This window comes from Gorilla gorilla, chromosome 4 (genome assembly GCF_029281585.2).
Source record: "Gorilla gorilla gorilla isolate KB3781 chromosome 4, NHGRI_mGorGor1-v2.1_pri, whole genome shotgun sequence".
Classification (NCBI taxonomy): Eukaryota; Metazoa; Chordata; class Mammalia; order Primates; family Hominidae; genus Gorilla; species Gorilla gorilla.
In genome coordinates this window covers 145,157,427-145,178,578 of record NC_073228.2, presented here as the reverse complement: position 1 = coordinate 145,178,578, position 21,152 = coordinate 145,157,427, and the positions used below count along the sequence as shown (strand labels likewise).

Genomic DNA, 21,152 nt, shown 5'->3' with positions numbered 1-21,152 from the left:
TTTTGTTCTCCAATTTTTATGTTATTGAGATGAAAAGAATAACAGGCCAGGCATGGTGGCTCATGCCTCTAATCACAGTACTTTGGGAGGCTGACGTGGGTAGATCACTTGAGGTCAGGAATTTCAGACCAGCCTGGGAAACATAGCAATTGCCCCATCTCTACAAAAACAAAAACAAATTAGCTGGGAGGGTGGCTCGTGCCTGTAGTCCCAGCTACTCGGGAGGTTGAGGTGGGAGGATCACTTGAGTCTGGGAGGTCAAGGCTGCAGTGAGCCGTGATCATGCCACTGCACTCCAGACAAAGTAAGACCCTGTCAAGAAAGAAAGAAAGAAAGAGAGAGAGAGGGAGGAAGGAAGGAAGGAAGGAAGGAAGGAAGGAAGGAAGGAAGGAGGAAAGAGAGAGAGGAAGGAAGGAGGAAAGAGTGAGAGGAAGGAAGGAAGGAGGAAAGAGTGAGAGGAAGGAAGGAAGGAGGAAAGAGAGGAAGGAAGGAGAAAGAAAAAAAGAGTGTCATCTGTCTTGGAAGGAGTCAAACATAATTTAATTTCATGGGCACAAAATATCTTTTATTCATATGTATTTTTACTTGTATGTATCAGGATAAGCTATACAGTTTGGAATGACAAACTCCAAAGCACAGGGATTTAAAATGAAAAAGGCCTATTTATCACAGGTATACAAACCAGTGTTGTGTTTCTCTCATCATAGTTACTCAAGGACCCAGGTAGAAGGAGCAGTCACAATTTCAAATAGTAACTTAGAGATCTGAAAATTCTCACAGTGGCAGATTCCTCTAGGAAGTGACACTTTACTTCCACTCACGATGTATTATTTTTTCCCTAAGCCCACTCAACCATAACCAGACCGGGGAGTGCAGTCCTACTATAGGCCCAGAAAGAAAGGGGGACGAATATTTAGTCAAAGGACTAATGACAACCTCATGGCTTTATTTCTCAAATACATATGTGTTAAAGCTTTATAATAACCACATTCTCATACTTGTTCCTAATAATCAAAGAAATAAACTCACCTGAAGTAGGTTGGAATCTCCTTTCATTTCAAGTAAATCCTGAGTTATCAGAAGAGGCTCGCTTTTCTCACAGCTCTCCTGGCTGATGAGCGTGTCCGCATAGTTGGGCTGGGGGAAAATCAGGTGGCTCTTCCGCGAGTCCGCAGTGAGGGAGACCTCGTGGGAATAGGTCTGCAGGAAAGCCCGAACCCCGTCCACGCCCACAAAGTGCGAGCCGGGCGTACTCGCCAAGCCGCCTCCCGAAGCCTGCAGCAGGCGTGACTTGTGCCAGCGCCGCAGCCTGTGCGCCAGCAGCACGATGACGAAGGCCAGGAAGACGCAGGAGACCGCGGCCACCGCCACCACCAGGTACAGAGTGAGGTCCGAATCGTTGGGTTTGGCGGAGGGCTCGAGGCTGCCCAGGTCGGCCAGGATGTCGGGGATCCTGTCGGCCACGGCCACGGTGAGCGTGACAGTGGCGGAGAGAGGGGGCTGGCCGTGGTCCTGGACGGCCACTACGAGGCTCTGCTTGAGCGCGTCTCTGTCCAGCAGGGCGCGTGCCGTGCGCACCTCGCCCGTGTGCAGACCCACCGAGAAGAGTCCCGGCTCGCTGGCCTTGAGCAGGCTGTAGGACAGCCAGGCGTTCTGGCCCGAGTCTCTGTCCACCGCCACCACCTTGGTCACCAGGTAGCCGGGCTCTGCGGAGCGGGGAGCCAGCTCCACGCCGGTAGAACCATCTGTGGGGAGGGCGGGGTACAGGATCTCGGGCGCGTTGTCGTTCTGGTCCAGCACGAACAGGTTCAGCGACACGTTGCTGCTGAGTGGAGGGTTCCCGCTGTCGCTGGCTGTCACCAGTAGCTTCAAGTCTCTAAATTGCTCGTAGTCGAAGGATCGCAGCGCGTATAGGACGCCAGTGTTGGAGTTGATAGAGACGAAGGAGGACAGGGGCGCCCCCTGGAGAGTGTCCTCGGTTAATGCATAAGTGATGCGGGCGTTGTTGTTGCTATCTGGGTCCTGGGCTGTCACTGAGAAGATGGAGGCTCCTCTGGGGTTGTTTTCTGGAATGTAGGCGGAGTAGGATAAATGAGGGAAGGTGGGTGGGTTGTCATTGATGTCAATCACATGCAGGGTGATGTGAGTTTCTGTGGACAGTGGCGGGCTTCCCCCATCTGAGGCTCTCAGACTAATGTTATATTCTGATATTTGTTCGCGGTCCAGGGATGTGGCCGTCACTAAGCGGTAATACTGATCTATTGATTTTTCTAACTTAAATGGCAGATTTCCCAGAACAAAAACTTCAACCTGCCCATTCTGCCCAGAATCTCGGTCATGCACGTCGATAAGAGCAATTTCTCTTCCAACGGTGCCCTCTTCTGGGACTGAGCTTGTGAGAGACGTGACTGTAATTTCTGGAGCATTGTCATTCACATCCAGAACCGTGACTAGAATCTTGGCTCTTGAAAGAAGACCTGGTCCATCCTGTGCTTCAATTTTAATTTCATAGAACATGGCATCCTCATAATCTAGACTTTTTAATATTGATACTTCTCCACTCACTGAGTTAAGATGGAAAATCTCAGCGATTTTCCTAGGCATTTTATCTAGAATATAAGACACTTGAGCGTTGAATCCCTCATCAGGGTCAGTGGCATTCACCGTGAGCAGCCGGGTACCCACAGGCACGTTCTCCCAAACAGTCACACGGTACTCAGGCTGAGTAAACATTGGTGGGTTGTCATTTGCATCCAGGACTATCACTTGGATGTGCAAGTTGCCAGAGTGGATAGGGTCGCCACCATCACAGGCAACCAGGACAAGCTGGTGAATTTCTTTTTTCTCACGGTCCAGGGCCCGCTCCAGCACCAGCTCTGGATACTTGGCCCCCTCAGAGACGCTATTCACAGCCAGGGAGAAGTAGTCATTGGGGCTAAGCTTGTAGTTCTGCAGGGAGTTAATGCCTACATCTGGGTCAAAAGCAGTTTTAAGTGGAAATCGGGTTCCAGGAACCGTTAGTTCACCAATTTTTATTTCCAATTCCTCTGTTGGGAAATTAGGAGCATTATCATTAATATCTTTAATTTCTATTTCTACTTCAAAAATTTTCAATTTATCCTCAACCAGAATGTTAAATTTTACCAGACACAGCGGGATCTGAGCGCAGAGCTCCTCCCGGTCTATCCTCTCCGCGGTGACCAAGCTGCCGCTTTGCGGATTCAGAGAGAAAAGCTGCGTCCTACCTCTGGAGACGATGCGGACTCCGCGCTCCGCCAGCTCCCGGGGCTCTAGCCCCAGGTCGTTAGCGATGTTGCCCACGAAGGAACCTTTATCTAGCTCCTCAGACACCGAGTAGCGGATCTGACCGGATCCTGTTTCGCACAGCGTCCCCAGGAGCGCGCACAGCAGGGCCAGTCCTCTGCCATTTCGGAAACTCAGGCAATTGGTCATTTCCTTTTCGGTGAATCGCTTTCTCTGAATTCGGTTCCAGTTTCCTACGACGGACTCCAATCTTATTTTCTCAAGAAACGAAGTCTTTTACGGGCCTAATTCACAGGTCAAACAGCTGGTTGACTAAGAGGTGAGGTTGGCAGCCGCCCCGGATCTTCTGAGTCTGATTTGCTGGTTCTTTGCATTTTAGGAGCAAGGAAACGGTGGACTAGTTCTCCAGCTGCGTTCTCCTTCTTGATTGGTCAACAGCGACACTAAGAGGCCTAACCGTTTACTGCATCCTCTCAGACACATTATTATTTTTGAATTTTCCAAGACCTGAAATCCTTCTTGTCAGAGATAAGAGGACTAGTGTTGATTGAACATAATTGAATTGATATATGTTAAACAGTGTCACCTCAAGTTATCTTTCTTGGGAATCCATGCGCTAACCTTAATGCCACCAATATTGCTTCAAACATAGTGGAGTTAACTGTTTTGAATTGTTCAGTTTAAGAAACACACAGTAACAAAGAACTGGCCCTAAGGACCAACACAACTATTAAAAGACATGACCACCACTTGTTCTTCCACCACTGAACCTTGATAATGTGTTTATTCTTATACTTACTACATTTATCAGGGTTATTTGATAAGATATCCACCTCCTCTTTGACCTTTCCCTCTCTATACTCTTAACTCTCTAAGAGCTGAGACTAGGAAAAAAAGAAAAGAAACACACAGAAATCAGCCATATTTATACATTATATTTCTTTAAGTTTGTTCTTGCTGACCTGATAACTTAGTTTCGATATTTGTTGTTATTTAATATTCATTAAACAAACACATAATTAGGCGTCAGACAATATGTTTGGGGATTTAAGGTGAACAATATAGACACAGTAGCTTCCTTCACAGAGATTATAAGGATATAAAAGCAAACAGGGAATTGCAGTGTACTGAGATAATTACCATAATGGGAGAAGCCAAGGGGGTTAGGGGGGCCTTCAATTGGGCCTTTAATGTTAGCAAAGGCTTTCCCAGGAAACATGAGAGGAGTGGATCAGTGAAATGGCCTGGATGTGGGAGAGAACAGCATGACAATGCCTAGGTGTGAGAGAGAAATCACAGACCTTCAGGGTACTAAAAGAAGTTTCCTTTGTTTAAATCTAGACTGTAAGGATGTTTTTTCAAAACCCACAACTGAAACTAGTAGAAATAAGCTTTTATGTTCCAGAATCTCTTTCCCATAAGTTTCCAAGCACAGAAATATAAATACAATATATTTGTCGTTTCAATCATGATGCATTACATATCTATGCATAAGGCATTTATTCTTGTGGAGTTACTACACACACTAAAAATAACTTTGCTTTAATTTTCCTGTTTATACTTTATTATTCACTTACAAGTAAAGCTATTATGACATACTATTCCACAGTGAGTTCCAATTTTACTCATAGAGAATTATGTAATAGTAACCAAAACAACACGTTGTCTCAGAAAATTTTTTCTTGATCAAATGCAACAGAAAGAATCACAGCACTTTGAGAAATATGGTATCATTCAATAAAAGGCTCAATCGGTACATGATAATTTCCAAATAAAAATAAAAAATGATGCCAGTTACATAGAACATTAGTGTGCTTATTATTCTCTGTTATTAAATACATAACTAACATACTAAAAGCCAATATAGGAAGAGGAATGGGAAAAGAAAATTGATCAGAGGGGCACTGGGATTGGGTGAGGGATTGGGAACATTTCTAGCAGCTATTGTGAGTAGAAACCTTGAGAAGAGAGATGTATAAAGAAGTTGGTTCTGGGCAATTGTATGATATGGATCTTTTGTATCTTTTCTTTAAGCAAAACTATATTGAGGATATATATTATTTTAAAGATTAAAAGACAGTATGGTTCCCACGTATGAGAAAGATAAAAAAAAGGAGAAACCTGTTTATTACCACTCTACAGCTTTATTATAGAGCAGATGATAAGTCAGTCACTTATTCAAGAAGCATATAGCTTAGAGGCTAATGTGATTTTTAAAACTAAGCCAAAATAATATGACATACCTTCCTGAAACACTGTAAGGAATGTATATTTCTAAATTTCCATATTTTTAACAGGGAAGGGCATGCAAGTTAAGGAAAACAATTTTGCTGCCAAACTGAAAGAAATGTATTAAGACTGAATGAGAAAGAACTAGCCAACTAACATGTTTCACTGTTCATATACAGATTCAAATATAAAGTAAGAGTCATAATTTAAAAGAAGAAAGGACTTCAGTAAACATAAACTCCAATCTTTATATTTTTAACAAAGAAAAAATTGTTGATCTGGGTGGATGAGATGATTTGCCCAGGGATGGAGAAGAAAGTATAAGAAACCGGACACCCTAGTTCCTAATGCAGTGCTCTTTGGATAATCTTATCTATTAACTCCTGGTTTACATTCATTGCACAAAGATTCTCATGTCTCTTCTTCCTCTTACAGCCTGTGAACACTAAGACCTACCAAGAAATAATTCACCAAGACTCACTTCCTAAAACTTGACTCTACCCTCAAGGAAATATGAGGAACAAAATAGATATAGTAAACAAGTAAGTGAATTACTTCAGCAAACTAGCTAGTACGTATGTTGTGAAAAGATAGATTACCTGAGAAAACGTTTCTTCTCTTTCTTCTTCGAGTAGAGATTGAGGCGCTGATAAAAAATCCTTTTTCTCACAGCTCTCCTGGCTGATGAGCGTGTCCGCATAGTTGGGCTGGGGGAAGATCAGGTGGCTCTTCCGCGAGTCCGCAGTGAGGGAGACCTCGTGGGAATAGGTCTGCAGGAAAGCCCGAACCCCGTCCACGCCCACAAAGTGCGAGCTCTGCATGCCTGTCAAGCTGCCTCCTGAAGCCTGCAGCAGGCGTGACTTGTGCCAGCGCCGCAGCCTGTGCGCCAGCAGCACGATGACGAAGGCCAGGAAGACGCAGGAGACCGCGGCCACCGCCACCACCAGGTACAGAGTGAGGTCCGAATCGTTGGGTTTGGCGGAGGGCTCGAGGCTGCCCAGGTCGGCCAGGATGTCGGGGATCCTGTCGGCCACGGCCACGGTGAACGTGACAGTGGCGGAGAGAGGGGGCTGGCCGTGGTCCTGGACGGCCACCACGAGGCTCTGCTTGAGCGCGTCTCTGTCCAGCAGGGCGCGCGCCGTGCGCACCTCGCCCGTGTGCAGACCCACCGAGAAGAGTTCCGGCTCGCTGGCCTTGAGCAGGCGGTAGGACAACCAGGCGTTCCGGCCCGAGTCTCTGTCCACCGCCACCACCTTGGTCACCAGGTAGCCGGGCTCTGCGGAGCGGGGCGCCAGCTCCACGCCAGTGGAACCGTCTGTGGGGAAGGCAGGGTGCAGGATCTCGGGCGCGTTGTCGTTCTGGTCCAGCACGAACAGGCTTAATGATACATTGCTACTGAGTGGAGGGTTCCCGCTGTCCCGCGCTATCACCCACACTTGCAAGTCTCGCAACTGCTCGTAATCAAAGGAGCGCAGTGCATAGAGTACTCCAGTGTCGGAGTTGATAGAGATGTAAGAGGATAAGGGTGCCCCCTGAACAGTGTCCTCCGCGAAAGAGTAAGTTACATGAGCATTGTCGTTGCTGTCGGGGTCATGGGCCGTCACTGAGAAGACAGAGGCTCCTCTGGGGTTGTTTTCGGGCATGTAGGTGGAGTAGGATGTGCGGGAGAAGGCGGGTGCGTTGTCGTTGATGTCTGCCACCTGGAGCAAAATGTGAGCATCCGTGGACAGGGAGGGGTTCCCTCCATCTTTAGCGGTTAGAGTGATGTTGTAAAAGGAAAACTGTTCCCTGTCAAGGGCTCTGGTTGTAACCAGTCGGTAGTAATTGTCTACTGACTTTTCTAACTTAAAAGGAAGATTCTCGGGGAGTGAACAGGTGGTGAATGCGTTCTGCCCAGAGTCTCTATCATGTATATTAAAAAGCCCAATTATGGTTCCTGGAAGAGAGTCTTCAGAAACTGAGCTACTAGCAGATGTCATGTAAAATTCTGGGGCATTGTCATTCACGTCCAGAACCGTGACGATAACCTTTGCTCTGGTTAGAAGGCCCGGACCATCCTGAGCTTCAATATCAATTTCATGGAATGTAGCATCCTCATAATCTAGATCTTTTATGATTGTCAGTTCTCCAGATGTTGACTTAAGCTCAAATACCTCTGAGGTTTCTCCAGGGCTTTTCTCTAGAAAATATACCATTTGAGCGTTGTAGCCCTCATCTGCGTCAGTGGCGGTCACCGTGAGTATCCGGGTGCCCACGGGCGTATTCTCCGGAATGCTTATGCGGTACTCGGGCTGTGTAAAAACAGGCGCGTTGTCGTTCGCATCCAGGACCTTCACGCAGATGCGGGAGGTGCCAGATAGCACTGGGTCACCCCCATCAGAAGCCACGAGAACGAGGTGGTGAACAGCCTCTTCCTCGCGGTCCAGAGCGCTCTCCAGCACCAGTTCTGGATACTTGTTCGCACGTCCAGGGAGAAGTGGTCATTTGGGTTGAGTGCGTACTTCTGAAGGGCGTTCTCACCTACGTCTGCATCATGCGCATTCTTAAGAGGAATCCGGAATCCTGGCGTAGTGGTTTCACTGATTTTTAGCTCCAGTTCCTCTACTCCAAAGCGAGGGGCATTATCGTTAATATCTGTTATTTCCACCTCTACTGAATAAATAGTCAATTTATCCTCCAGCAGAATGTTAAAATTCAACAGACAGGGTGCGTTCTGAGCGCAGAGCTCCTCCCGGTCTATCCTGTTCGCAGTGACCAAGCTGCCGCTTCGCGGGTTCAGAGCAAAGAGCTGGGACCTACCTCTGGAGACGATGCGGACTCCCTGCTCTGCCAGTGCCAGGGGCTCCAAACCCAAGTCCTTGGCGATGTTGCCTACGAAGGAGCCTCTGTCGATCTCTTCCCGCACAGAATAGCGAATCTGCCCGGCCCTGGCCTCCCACAGGGTCGCCAAAAGGAAGCACAGCAGGACCAGCCTTCTGCAGTGTGGCAACTTTTGCAGAGCCGCCATTTCCCTCCTGTCGCAATTTTCTCCGAGTCAACCTCCAGCATCCAGTGCGGATTCCAATCTTTATTCCTCAGGGTGTGAGATGACCAGCATTCACGGGACCCAGGTCCCTATGGAGAGAACTGGTGGGCTGTTGGACTGAATTTCTTTGGTGTCCTGAAGCTTTAGGGCCAAACCTCCACCCCCTTGTGCTGCGGGAGCCGTATTGCTGGATTGGATGTCTCGCTGCCTTTTACTCCTTAGGTGGTCAACAGCGACGCTCAGAGGCCTAAATAATTTCTGCACCTGCTCAGGAAAACCAAAGTTACTTCTTGTTTGTTTGCCTTTGTTGACTTTCAAGGTGCTTTAAAGAATCTTACAGCTCTAAGATACCCTAGAATTAGATCTTTCAAAACAGGAATCTTTTTATCAGGATTAATAAGAATGGTATAAATGAACATGATCTTGATAATAGTTACTAGGAAAGTATTACTGACTGCTCAAGGCATTAATCAATGCCACCACTGCCCTTGCTCCAAACATCTTCCATGTCTTATTGTATAATCAGAAGCAGTAAGATCAATTAAGAAACGTTAGCTACGTTTTCTTCTAAGGTTATATATTTTGAACGTTTGTGGTTGATGGCTTAGCATTTACCTTCAAAATCTGCCTTTAAATTATTGAATCATCAGACACTTAATTGGGTACATGTGCCTCCCACTTTGCATGATTGCAGCTGGAGCTAGAAATGGTGAACATGATAAACACAGGCCCTGGTCTCAAGCGTGAAGTTTGGAGGAGGACATAAGAAAGTAAAGAGAGTGTAATAGAGTATGGTAACTGCTGTGATATGAGGTAGGAAACACTGGGTGATGGAGGAATACCTAGGAGGGGTATCCAGTCTAGATTTGGGGTCAGAAAAGTCTTTTTGAGGGCATGATTGAAGCTGAATCCTAAAAAGTAGGATTGAATCAAGAAAAAGGCTGAAGAAGTATTCTAGAACCTCTGAACAAATGCTTGAAGGTAAGAGACAGCATGGAACATTACAGAAACAGAAAGCAGGTCTATTTGATAAAGCTAGAGCCGGAAGGGGTTTTTCACCACACTAGGAATCAGTCACTCAAAATTGTTTGAGGTTGTTAAGTTCTTTTTCTGATATTCATTTTTCAAGGGTGTAAAACACAATGCAGTGGATGTCTTCTTACTCCTGTTTCATCTTTACCATTTTGACCATTGTCAAGCATACAATTCTGTGACATTAAGTACATTCAAATTACATTCTGGTGTGACCATTACCACCATCCCCTTCCAGAACTTTTTCATCCTCCCCAACTGAAACTCTGTACTTATTAAATAGCAACTCCCCATTGCCTTTCACCCAGTCCCTGGCAACTACCATTCTACCTTTTTTCTCTATGAATTTGACTAATCTAGGAACTTCATATATGAGGAATCATACAGTATTTGTCATTTTATAACAGGTTTATTTCACTTGACATCATGTCTTTGAAGTTCGTCCATATTGTAGCATGTAACAGAATTCCCTTCCTTTTTAAGGCTGAATTGTATGAGTGAACCACTTTTTTTTACACATTCATCTGTCAATGGACACTTGGGTTACTTCCACTTTTCAACTATTGTGACTAATGATGCCATAAACATAGGTGTACAAATATCTGTTGAAGTCCCTATTTTCACTTCTTTTGGGTAATAACCAGAGCGGAATTGCTGGATTATATGGTAATTCTATGTTTAAATTTTTGAGGAGTCACCATACCATTTTCCACAGCAGTTGTATCATTTTATATTCACCAGCAATGCACAAGAATTCCAGTTTCTCCATATTCTTGTTAACATTTCTTTTCTTTTATGACAGCAATTCTAATGAATGTGGAGTAGTATCTCATTATGGTTTTGATTTGCGTTTCCCTGATGACTAGTGATGTTGAACATTGTTTCATATGGTTTTGGCCATTTGTATATCATCTTTGGAGAAATGTCTATTCAAGTCTTTTGCTCATTTTAACATCCAATTGTTTGGGATTCTTTGTTGTTGAGTTCGAGTTCTTTATTCTGGATATCCATTCTCAGATACATGATTTGGAAACATTTTCTCTCATTCTGTGGGCTGCCTTTTCACTCTATTGATATTGTTCTTTGCTGCACATAGTTTTTAACTGTGATAAAGTCCAGTATACCATTTTTTTCTTTTGTTGCTTGTGCTTTTGGTGTCATATCCAAGAAATCATTGCCAAAAATCAATGTTATGAAGGTTTCCTCCTGTTTTCTTCTAAGAGTTGTACAGTTTTAGTTCTTAAACATAATAACTAAAAGGGTTTTATTGCTTCTGAATATTGCTTCTTTGATCCATTTTGAATTAATTTTTGTATGTGGCATAAGTGGAATTGCCCATTTCTGGTGACACTTTAATCTGTTTGCCTTTTGGCTCCTTCCTTATTGAAATTTTCTCATTTTTACTTTCATCCATTCCTCTTACAAGACTGAAGAAAAATGTATTGGAAATAATTGATACCAACTCACCATGTTTTCTTGTAGAGCTACTATGGTATATTTTGCTTTTGTTTTTTATTTTTATTTTTGTGTTTGTGTTTGTGGTTTTTTGTTTTATAGAGATTGGGTCTTGTTATACTGCCCCGGCTGGATTCAAACTCCTGGGCTCAAGCAATCCTACTGCCTCAGCCTACTCAGTACCTGGGATTATAAGTGTGCCATTGTGCCTGGCTCTCTTACATGAGTCCTGACGTTAGACTTGACAGAATTTTCATTTTCTCCCCACTGGTTTTATTACATTTATTGTCTTCTTCCATTACTTCATCCTCAGAACTCTTCCATGGTTGCATTTCAAAAATGTACCTCTTTGTTATTTTTTCCATCATTTTATTTTAGTATGTACTCATTGTATGTTTTTTATCTTACTTCTTGAATGGCAAGCTAAATTCATGTATTTTAAATAATTTTGTTTGCTTTTAAAAAATTTATTGCATTTGTCTATAAACTTACTCCTAATTAGTTTTAGCTGCATCTCACAATTTTTAATAAAGAATATTTAAGTCCTTTTTTTCTGAGTAATTTTCATTGTCATTGTGATTTTTGAAATCCAAGAGTTATTTAAGGGTGTAGATGTAAATATCCAAACTTTTTCCCCTTTTCTATTTTTAAATGTTTGCTTTGTGATTAAGTATGTGTTGTAAGGCAAGTATATTATTGGTACTTTGCAATTTGCTGAACCCTTTTTTGTAATGACTAGGTAATAAACTTGTAGATTGTCTGCTTGTTCAAGGATGACTATTCCATATTTGTTGTGTGCAGAACGGATCTATTAGAATCCTAATAGATCAAGCTTATAAATTATGTTGTTCAAATCTTCTTTATGTAAACTAACTTTCTTCCTGTGGGGTCTATTATTTCTTATGGAATTATGTTAAAATATTCTGGTATTTTCTAAGCTATATTTTTCAGTAATAGAAGCTCATATTTTTATATCCTTTTGATCATCTGCTCTTTTTACAACTATAATCAGTTCATTTTTTAAAATCACAATTTGTGTTTGTTACCTTAAATATGACTTTGTTGTTACATTAACATTAACATGACTTTCTTTTTTGTGTGTGTACATATATATTTAGTTTCAGTGTTTCAGTGTATTTTTATTTTAAGCACGTGTATTATTAGAATATGGATTTTAAAAATCAACCAGTTTTGTAATATTTGTCCTTTAATAGGTAAATGTAGCTCACTTGTATATACACAGAAAAAAAATTATGATTATAAGAGGTGAGAAAGTCCAGAACTGAGATAACTTAGTTATCAATTGAGAGTATACTCTTGGTACCAAGCAAAAAATAAAAATAAAAATGCAACAGACACACAGCAGGAATAAGAGAAAGTCTTCAATAGTTATCAGAGAGAAAACAGAGATTACCTTAAAAAATAACAGTGTGTTGACAGAAAGTTTCTCACTAGTAACAATAAATTCTACGAGACAAGTGTGTTTTGAAATTTTGGTTTGTATATTTATTTTTAGTGGAAGAGCTCTGTTTGTTTTCAGTTTTAGTTTGTTTTTTTCTCTTCTACACTATATCCCTCTCTCCTTCCCTCCTGGGTTCAGTGCTCATTTGTAATGGTTTTGAAATAGTTTCTATCTGACCTCAGGTCCCAGGCCATAACTAGGTCTCTTAATGACGCTTTAATGATGCACAGCAGTGATATTCTGGATACCACAGCTCACATATGAGATACTTGGTGTTCGCTGTCTCTATCCAGCATCCGTGTCTGTCTCTCTCTCTTGGTCTACACAGCTTACGAAGAAAGTTATAACCACCGGAATTGGGAAACAGCTTTTATTATTATATTTATTTATTTAACAGGGTGTGGCTCTGTCGCCCAGGCTGGAGGGCAGTGGCGCGATCACGGTTCGCTGAAGCCTTGACTTCCTGGGCTCAAGGGATCCTCCCACGTCAGCTCCTGCCCCGCCCCGCCCCGCCCCGCCCCTCCCCGCCCCGCGTAGCTGGGACTACAGTCGCAGGCCGCCCTGTCCGGCTGGTCTTGAACTCCAGGGCTCCAAGGATCTTTCCGCCTCAGCCTCTCAAATTGTTGGAAATACAGACGTGAGCCACTGCGCCCAGCTAGGCAGCATGTTAATGCATCTTTCTTTTCCTTTTTAACCAGCTGAAGGGCCTCATTGCTTATTTTGGATTCAGGCAGTAAGCCTGGTCCAGATATTTATCTAGTCTGAAGCACTTCTGTCCCTATTACATTGCTGGAGGCAGTTTCCTAACCTTCAATTTCTGCTTTTAAGTCCAAGACTATAACTCACATGGCTTTAGACTAGCTCACCACTTTGCTTTTGCTTTCCTCTTATATTTTATGTATCTCTGTATTTTATTGGAGCAGAGTAAATACATCAAAGCATGGACTTACTCCCCGACCATACTTTTTTTTCTTCTGAAAAGTTAACACACATTAAAATAGGATATATACTTGATTTTTGTTAGTTGATTTCATTACAGGTATAATGTATAAGTCAGGAGGCTTCAAAGCTATTTCTCAAGTTGCATGATAAATTTTCTGTTGTTCATTTTGTTACTTCATAAATTACTTAAATAGATGTATTCTTCAGTACAGGCACCACAGCTCACACCTGTAATATCAGCACTTTGAGAGGCTGAGGTGGGAGGATCGCTTGAGCCCAGGAGGTAGTGGCTGCAGTGAGCTATGATCATGCCACTGCACTTCAGCATGACCCCATCTCAAAACCAAAAAAATCTGATAATAAAGATAGAATAAAAGGCTAAAATATTCAACAATAATTTAAAATTGCAGTTTATATAGATCTCTATAATCTTATATGAACACAACTAAAAATACTACTTTAGACAATCTTCTCCTCTTCAAATGTCCCCAAATAAAATATCACAGTGTCCTGACAGATGACATCTACATTAAATTCAGGGGTAGATTAGCAGGTACTTATAAAAAGAAAATTTGAAAATAGTGTTAGTCATTTAAATATTGGTGAGCCTTTTCTAATCAAACCTTTTAGCCCAGAGGCAAGTAAGAAAATGTTAGAAGCTAGATCGCCCTGTTTCTAATGCAGTGCTCTTTCCAAACAGAGATGGCATCTCACACATACCTTCAACCCAACCACCTACATTATGGTCACAGTCTCCTTTTCAGTGCAAGAACAATTATAAATTTACCTGCATATGAACGTGTAGACTCAATCGTGATTTTGCAGGACTTGTAATAAAAAGCTACAAAGATACATGGGTTAGAAGAACTATCTGTAGCAAAGAGCGAACGCTAGTAAGTTAAATCAAGAATTATTTTTCTCTAGATAGTTTATACATTCATCACAAAAGTTTACCTGAGAAAATCGTTCCTTTTTGTCTTCAAGTAAAGACTGGGGTGCTGATAGAAAATCCTTTTTCTCACAGCTCTCCTGGCTGATAAGTGTGTCCGCATAGTTGGGCTGGGGGAAAATCAGGTGGCTCTTCCGCGAGTCCGCAGTGAGGGAGACCTCGTGGGAATAGGTCTGCAGGAAAGCCCGAACCCCGTCCACGCCCACAAAGTGCGAACCGGGCATGCTCGCTAAGCCGCCTCCCGAAGCCTGTAGCAGGCGTGACTTGTGCCAGCGCCGCAGCCTGTGCGCCAGCAGCACGATGACGAAGGCCAGGAAGACGCAGGAGACCGCGGCCACCGCCACCACCAGGTACAGAGTGAGGTCCGAATCGTTGGGTTTGGCGGAGGGCTCGAGGCTGCCCAGGTCGGCCAGGATGTCGGGGATCCTGTCGGCCACGGCCACGGTGAGCGTGACAGTGGCGGAGAGAGGGGGCTGGCCGTGGTCCTGGACGGCCACTACGAGGCTCTGCTTGAGCGCGTCTCTGTCCAGCAGGGCTCGCGCCGTGCGCACCTCGCCCGTGTGCAGACCCACCGAGAAGAGTCCCGGCTCGCTGGCCTTGAGCAGGCTGTAGGACAGCCAGGCGTTCTGGCCCGAGTCTCTGTCCACCGCCACCACCTTGGTCACCAGGTAGCCGGGCTCTGCGGAGCGGGGAGCCAGCTCCACGCCGGTAGAACCATCTGTGGGGAGGGCGGGGTACAGGATCTCGGGCGCGTTGTCGTTCTGGTCCAGCACGAATAGGCTGAGAGACACGTTGCTGCTGAGGGGCGGATCCCCACTGTCCCGCGCCATCACTTTCAGTTGCAAGTCCCGGAACTGCTCATAGTCGAAGGATCGCAGCGCATACAGGACCCCAGTGTCGGAGGTGATGGAGAGGTAGGCAGATAGGGGTGCCCGCTGGATAGTGTCCTCTATTAGGGAGTAAGTGATTTGTGCATTCTCATTGCTGTCCAAGTCGTGGGCCCTCACAGAGAAGATGGAGGCTCCTCTGGGGTTGTTTTCGGGAATGTAGGCAGAGTAGGAGTCCTGATGGAAGACTGGGGAGTTGTCATTGATATCTGTCACTAGTAGTGAAATGTGAGTTTCAGTAGATAGAGCTGGAGTTCCTTGGTCTATTGCTGTTATTGTGATGTTGTACCCAGAGATAAGTTCTCTGTCCAGTGTTCTTTCAGTCACTAAACAGTAATAATTATCAACTAACTTTTCCAATTTAAAGGGTAAATTTCCAGGAATGAAACATGTGGTGTAGCCATTGTCTCCTGAGTCCTGGTCATGCACACTGATAAGAGCAATTATGGTCCCAGGAGGAAAGTTTTCTGGAACTGCAGTGGTGACAGAGGTGATGGTCACTTCTGGGGCATTATCATTTACATCCAAAACTTTGATCAGTACCTTAGCTTTAGCCATGAGCCCCGCACCATCCTGGGCTTGAACTTCCATTGAATACATTTTGTATTCTTCAAAATCTAGTGGTTCTTTATTTGATATTTCTCCTGTGTAAGAATCTAAATGAAATATTTGGGCCACTCTGTGGTCTACATTGTGAAAGGAGTACGTTACTTCCCCATTGGCTCCCTCATCAGGGTCAGCGGCATTTACCATGAGCAGCTGAGTACCCAGCGGCACGTTTTCGGGGACATTTATATGGTATTGTGCCTGAGTAAATGCTGGAGGATTGTCATTTGCATCCACCACCTGAATGTAAATTCTGAGGGTCCCTGAACGGACTGGTTCACCCCCATCAGAAGCTGTGAGGATGAGGTGGTGGACAGCTGCTTCTTCTCTGTCTAAGGGATTCTGCAGCACCATCTCTGGATGTTGGGGCCCATCGGCTCCCTGTTGCACATCCAGGGAGAAATGAGGGTTAGAGCTGAGTTGGTAGCTCTGGAGTGAGTTCATACCCACATCAAGGTCTTGCCCAAAAGGCAATGAGATTCTGGTACCTGGAGTGGTTATTTCATTCATTTTAAACTCCAGTTCCTCTAACTGGAATTGGGGAGTGTTGTCATTAATATCAATTATTTCTACTTCAACAGGAAAAAGCTTCATTTTATCCTCAACAAGGATATTAAAACTCACGAGACACGGCATGCTCTGAGCGCAGAGGTCCTCCCGGTCTATCCTGCGCGCGGTGATCAAGCTGCCACTTCTAGGATTCAGAGCGAAAAGCGGCATCCTACCTCTGGAGACGATGCGGACTCCGCGATCTGCCAGCTCCTGGGGTTGCAGCCCTAGGTCCTTGGCGATGTTGCCCACGAAGGAACCTTTGTCTGTCTCTTCCGGCACTGAGTAGTGAATATTCCCAGCCCCAGCTTCCAACAGCAGCTCCAGAGAAAGACACAGAAGCATCAGCCTGCTGCAGCCAGTCAGCTTTTTCTGAATCTTCATGGCTCTCTCACTTCCTAGTTTTCTTCCAGTCCAGTACCAAGGGTATCGTTTCTGCTTTTCTGAGCTGAAATTAACCCAATTTTCAGGAGAATTCTGAGTGGAGAGTCATCCAGAAGTAGGATTTAGGCAGTCTTGGACAGTCTGTTTTCAATCTGGCTGTTATGGAGGTTCTAAGAGGCACGAGAGCTTTTTTCTTTTTTTTCTTTTTTCCTCCTCCTGACGTATGTGTACTGCCTGTATCTACCAGATTAGTGAACAGCGGCGCCCACAGTCCTAACCAGTTACTGCATTCCTAGCAAATACTGAAAACCTTCTCATTAACTTGTTATTTTCTTAAGTTTTGGTCTATTGTCAAGGAAATAATTCTACAATATATGTATGAAAAAGAGAAATTATATGTTCACTTCTTTAAATGTGCCTAAATGTCACCAAATTGAAATATACAGGAGAACCCAGTATTCCCATGTTATCTGCTTTCCTTGTTTGCTATTCAGGGAATGACAGTAAAAACCTAACATTACAATGAGGACAAAATCATCTCTCCACTTTTTCTGTAGTAAAGCTTGACCACTTGGTAATTTCCCAGGCCACATAGAGCAGCTCCCCTTTGACTGGAGGGTGAAAAGTATTAGAGGGAAAAATAATCTTTTAGAATATAAGCTAGACTTTAAAAAAATCATACCATCCCATTTCCTTCCCATTATGATGTGAATATTTATCAGAAACCTTGGGATTTTGAAGAGCATGGTTTAACCCTATCCTTATTTTTCCTCTTTTTTTTTTGAAGTGTCTTTGCATTATGTAGGTTTTTAAAAAATTCTTAAGATTCACCAAAGGCAATATATTTTGAAAAAAATAAAACTGGGTTCTTGGAATTTCATTGAAAAGTCACATGAATATATAATTTAGATTTCAAATTTCAGAGACAAAGTCTATGATATTATTCTTCACAGCTGAAAAGAAAAATGGTCTCATCTTTATTTTTAGATAGGCTCTTATAATATGTATTCCTCTATAATCGCGCTTAATATTTTCTCCAAGAGAAGTTGGTTTTCTCTTAACAGTATTTTTTAACCAGTTAAGATGAGGATGTGGCCTTCTTTTTTTTAATCACTGCACTATTAGCAAAGGGTTACTAATTAAAATGTCTCAGGCTTAGAGTGACTTACTTATCTTTACCCCAAAGTTAGAGAAGCATGCTATCTGTACTCCAGAGTCTGATAATTTCAGGAACAAATTCGGCCAGTCAACCCATGGACACCATGACTGAGAAAAGTTAAAAATGAGGAAAGAAAGAAAACAATGAAAGGTCTCAAGAATAGTTTTTGGAAAGAGAACTTTAGTTCTTAACCAAATCTACAGTTTCTCAGCTTCTCAAAGACAAGTACATGGAGCCAAAGAGTAGAAATTTAAAGGTGCAATAAATCATCTTCAATATTGCAAGGAAGTAACTCTTTAACAGAGAATGTAACTTTTCAGAATACACATTAATAGGCATAAACTTTTCCCCAAAGAAATTGTGAGCTAATGAGGCAAATTAAAATATACATAAGAACTAGTAAGTAAACCTGTAGAGCTCCCTACTTTCAGCAACCAAAAACACGCAGGAGTGATTTATAAAAGTATGGTAAGTATAAAATAAAAATGTTAAAATATCACACAAATACATTTGAATCAAATGCAACATTTAAAGCTTCACTGCTGCCCACACACAGTGGCTCACGCCTGCAATCCCAGCACTTTGGGAGGCCAAGGTGGGTAGATCACTTGAGGCCAGGAGTTTGAGACCAGCTTGGTCAATATAGTGAACCCTGTTTCTACAAAAACAAAAATAAAACAAAGCTTCATTGCTGGCACTGCAGAGAATACCTGGTTCAAAGCTGTTTCTTGAGTTAAAGAAACTAAGATTTTAAAAATATCTAAAACCACACATACGTTGTAGGAACAGGGCAAATTTCCTTTCTTTAAGTTGGAGACAACTCCATATCCGGGCTTGGACCAGAGATCCAGCTGAAAACAGCCCCAAGCAATGGGGCTATAGGGGGCATCGCAGGTTCAGAGAGATGGCCAGAGTCACACTGAGGAGAAACAGCATGGAGATCAAGGCAACGGCCATCACCAGCTGTTGGGTGCTGTCTGCTGCCTGCTGTTGGGTGCTGGGCGATTGCTGAGGTCTGGTAGCAACTCCTGCAAACTATGAGCAGCAACCAGGTGATGTTTCAGCGTGATGATTCACCATTGACCACGGTGACCAACAAACCTTGGCAGGTTGCATCTCTGTTACCCACAGTGACACGGCACACATCTAGCTCGTGCACATCCCTAGTTTGAAGAGCCACATTAGCTGGCCTGAAGCACATGATAGGACAGTCAGCCTTTGTGCCCCAGCTGGTGTCCACTTTGGTGATGGGATAGCTGGGTTGCATTGCGAGTGGTGCAGCATCAAAGAGGGCCCCACTTGGCTGCAACTGCTGGCATAGTGTCCTTGCATTTTTGCAATGGTCATCCACCATCACATGCAGGTTCAGGATGACACTGAGCAAGATGAACCCTGGTCACTGGCCTGCAGAGTCAGCTCAAAGATAGTCTGCATGGTAACCATAGCACTCTGCACTCACTGACATGTAGAATGACAGTGCCCACAGTGGCAGGTCACTGGTCAAGAAGAAACAGGAGGCATATGGGACCCTAAGTTAGGGTGGGAAGCGCTAAAGCATGTGATGGAGGTGCTGGGCAGTGTTCCCAGTCACCCAAAAGAAATAGGAGGCTTGTTGAAGAATGAGCATTTTTGTGGATGCAGATGGTATGCAGGGTGATGCAGGAGAGGGACAGTTTGTCCTTGTTGGTGGTTCTGATGGTGGCATTGTCCTTCAGGGTCTGCTACCAGTTTAGAATTCCATCTGTGAGTATCTGACAAAGAATCACATCATAATTCTTGGAGGTGAATTGTTTGCCAGTATGATCATTTCTCTCTATAATAACTTTCATCTTTCATTTAAGGTCTCTTAGTCCTATTGTTTTGGTTAGGGCAACCACAGTTTTTACGTCTGATAGGACTAGATACCCAGCTGAAAGTCACCGGCACTGACTGCATTATACTTCTCAACCTCCATTTCAACCAGGACTCTGAAGTCGGCCCTCAAACTGCCTCCAGTCTTCTATTCCAAGCTATAACTGTTACTCTTCAAAATCAAGTATTTCTGTCATTATTGGACAGGAAATATATTCTGTATGCCCTGTAAAATTGTGTAGAAGAATCAGGAGAACTCTATATTAAAGATATTGTCTAGGTCAATGGGGATCACCTAAAGAATGAAGAGGAGGAGGTGGCGAGCAGGTTCTCCTGCAGGCTAACCCCACTTACACATTGCTCAATATCTGACGGCTGGCATTGGCATCCAAGGCCTGTGTCTTGCCCTGAGCTGTTCTGCCCCATCCCCACCACTAAGTGGTGGCAGCTCTGCTCCTCTGGTTCAGGGTTTCTTTTCTTTTCTTAAGAGATGGGGTCTGGCCATGTTACTCAGGCTGGAATGCAGTGGCTATTCACAGTTGTTCTCATAGTGCACTGCAGCCTCTAGCTGGCATCAAGCAATCCTCCTGCCTCAGCCTCCTGAGTAATGGGGACCACAGGAGTGCCCCACTGCACAGGCTCAGGGGTTCTTCAATAGCAGCAATTCAGAGTACATACTGCTGTAGTACTCTCCTTTACTTGTAGGGGAAGGGGAGATGGCTATTAAAACTAATCTGATATATTTGTACAGTTACTGCCGGTGTTCAAAATCTACTGCAGACTTAAGAGTAAACATTCCTCTTATTAAGACGTTTTTCAGAATTTCCAAAACAAAATTTGTGCTAAAAGCCATTTTGTTATTTATATCAAAGATGCATACGTTTATATGAAAACATTTATACGATTTTCAGTGCCTTCAAATTCAAAGGGCCGAGGGTCTTCCTTGGGCATAACTGCTAGATCTATCCTGTCATTCTCAAGCTCGGCTCTGGCTCGTTCTCTGGCTGTAAAGAGAGGCTTCTCAGCACTTACCCTTAGTTTTTTCCGTCACCGAGACGCAGATCTTCTGAGAGATTACCAACCTTAAACCCCTAGCCTTCTCTTCCAGAATCTTACAGCGTATCGGCTACGTAGAATAAAGACCTAGTAGAATAAAGATCTCAGGCAGGGAAACAGCGCTTCCTGCGCTCCTCACGCCTTCCTTATGGGGGACTTCTTCCTGTTTCTTCTTCCTGCTGATACTCAGATCCGAATACCTCTCGCTACCGTTGCTCCCTGCTTCCTGCTTCCAAAGATGCTCAGGAATAAAAGGCAGCACCTCACTCAGGGTCACTAGACATCCTGAGATTCCTGACCAA

General features: G+C 43.8%; 3 protein-coding genes across 4 annotated transcripts in view; all 3 read right to left on the bottom strand.

The window, feature by feature from the left end:
* Window positions 1–4,128, bottom strand: part of LOC101128585 (protocadherin gamma-C4) — a 169,088-nt gene extending 164,960 nt beyond the window's left edge. Inside the window, exon 1 of one of the 2 annotated variants that reach the window (XM_055389237.2) lies at window positions 1,030–4,128. In XM_055389237.2, coding sequence (XP_055245212.2) covers window positions 1,030–3,453 — 2,424 coding nt within the window. In that variant the 5' untranslated portion in view covers window positions 3,454–4,128. The remainder of the gene's footprint in view (window positions 1–1,029) is intronic. The other variant, XM_004042679.5, reaches the window with a different exon arrangement.
* A 677-nt stretch (window positions 4,129–4,805) lies between these two features.
* LOC134758598 (protocadherin gamma-A2-like) lies at window positions 4,806–20,895 on the bottom strand. Its single transcript, XM_063706825.1, is given in 3 exon segments — window positions 4,806–7,954; window positions 7,957–8,782; window positions 20,827–20,895. Coding segments are annotated over 2 exon segments (2,454 nt in total). The 5' UTR covers window positions 8,501–8,782; window positions 20,827–20,895; the 3' UTR covers window positions 4,806–6,044.
* Window positions 12,393–16,784, bottom strand: LOC129533915 (protocadherin gamma-A1). Its single transcript, XM_055389241.2, has one exon. It carries the CDS (start codon window positions 16,782–16,784, stop codon window positions 14,313–14,315), a length of 2,472 nt encoding a protein of 823 aa, XP_055245216.2. The 3' UTR covers window positions 12,393–14,312.
* Window positions 20,896–21,152: the final 257 nt, after the last annotated feature.

Coding starts and splice junctions, on each gene's coding strand:
- LOC129533915 (XM_055389241.2), bottom strand. CDS start 16,784: ATGAAGATTCAGAAAAAGCTGACTGGCTGCAGCAGGCTGATGCTTCTG.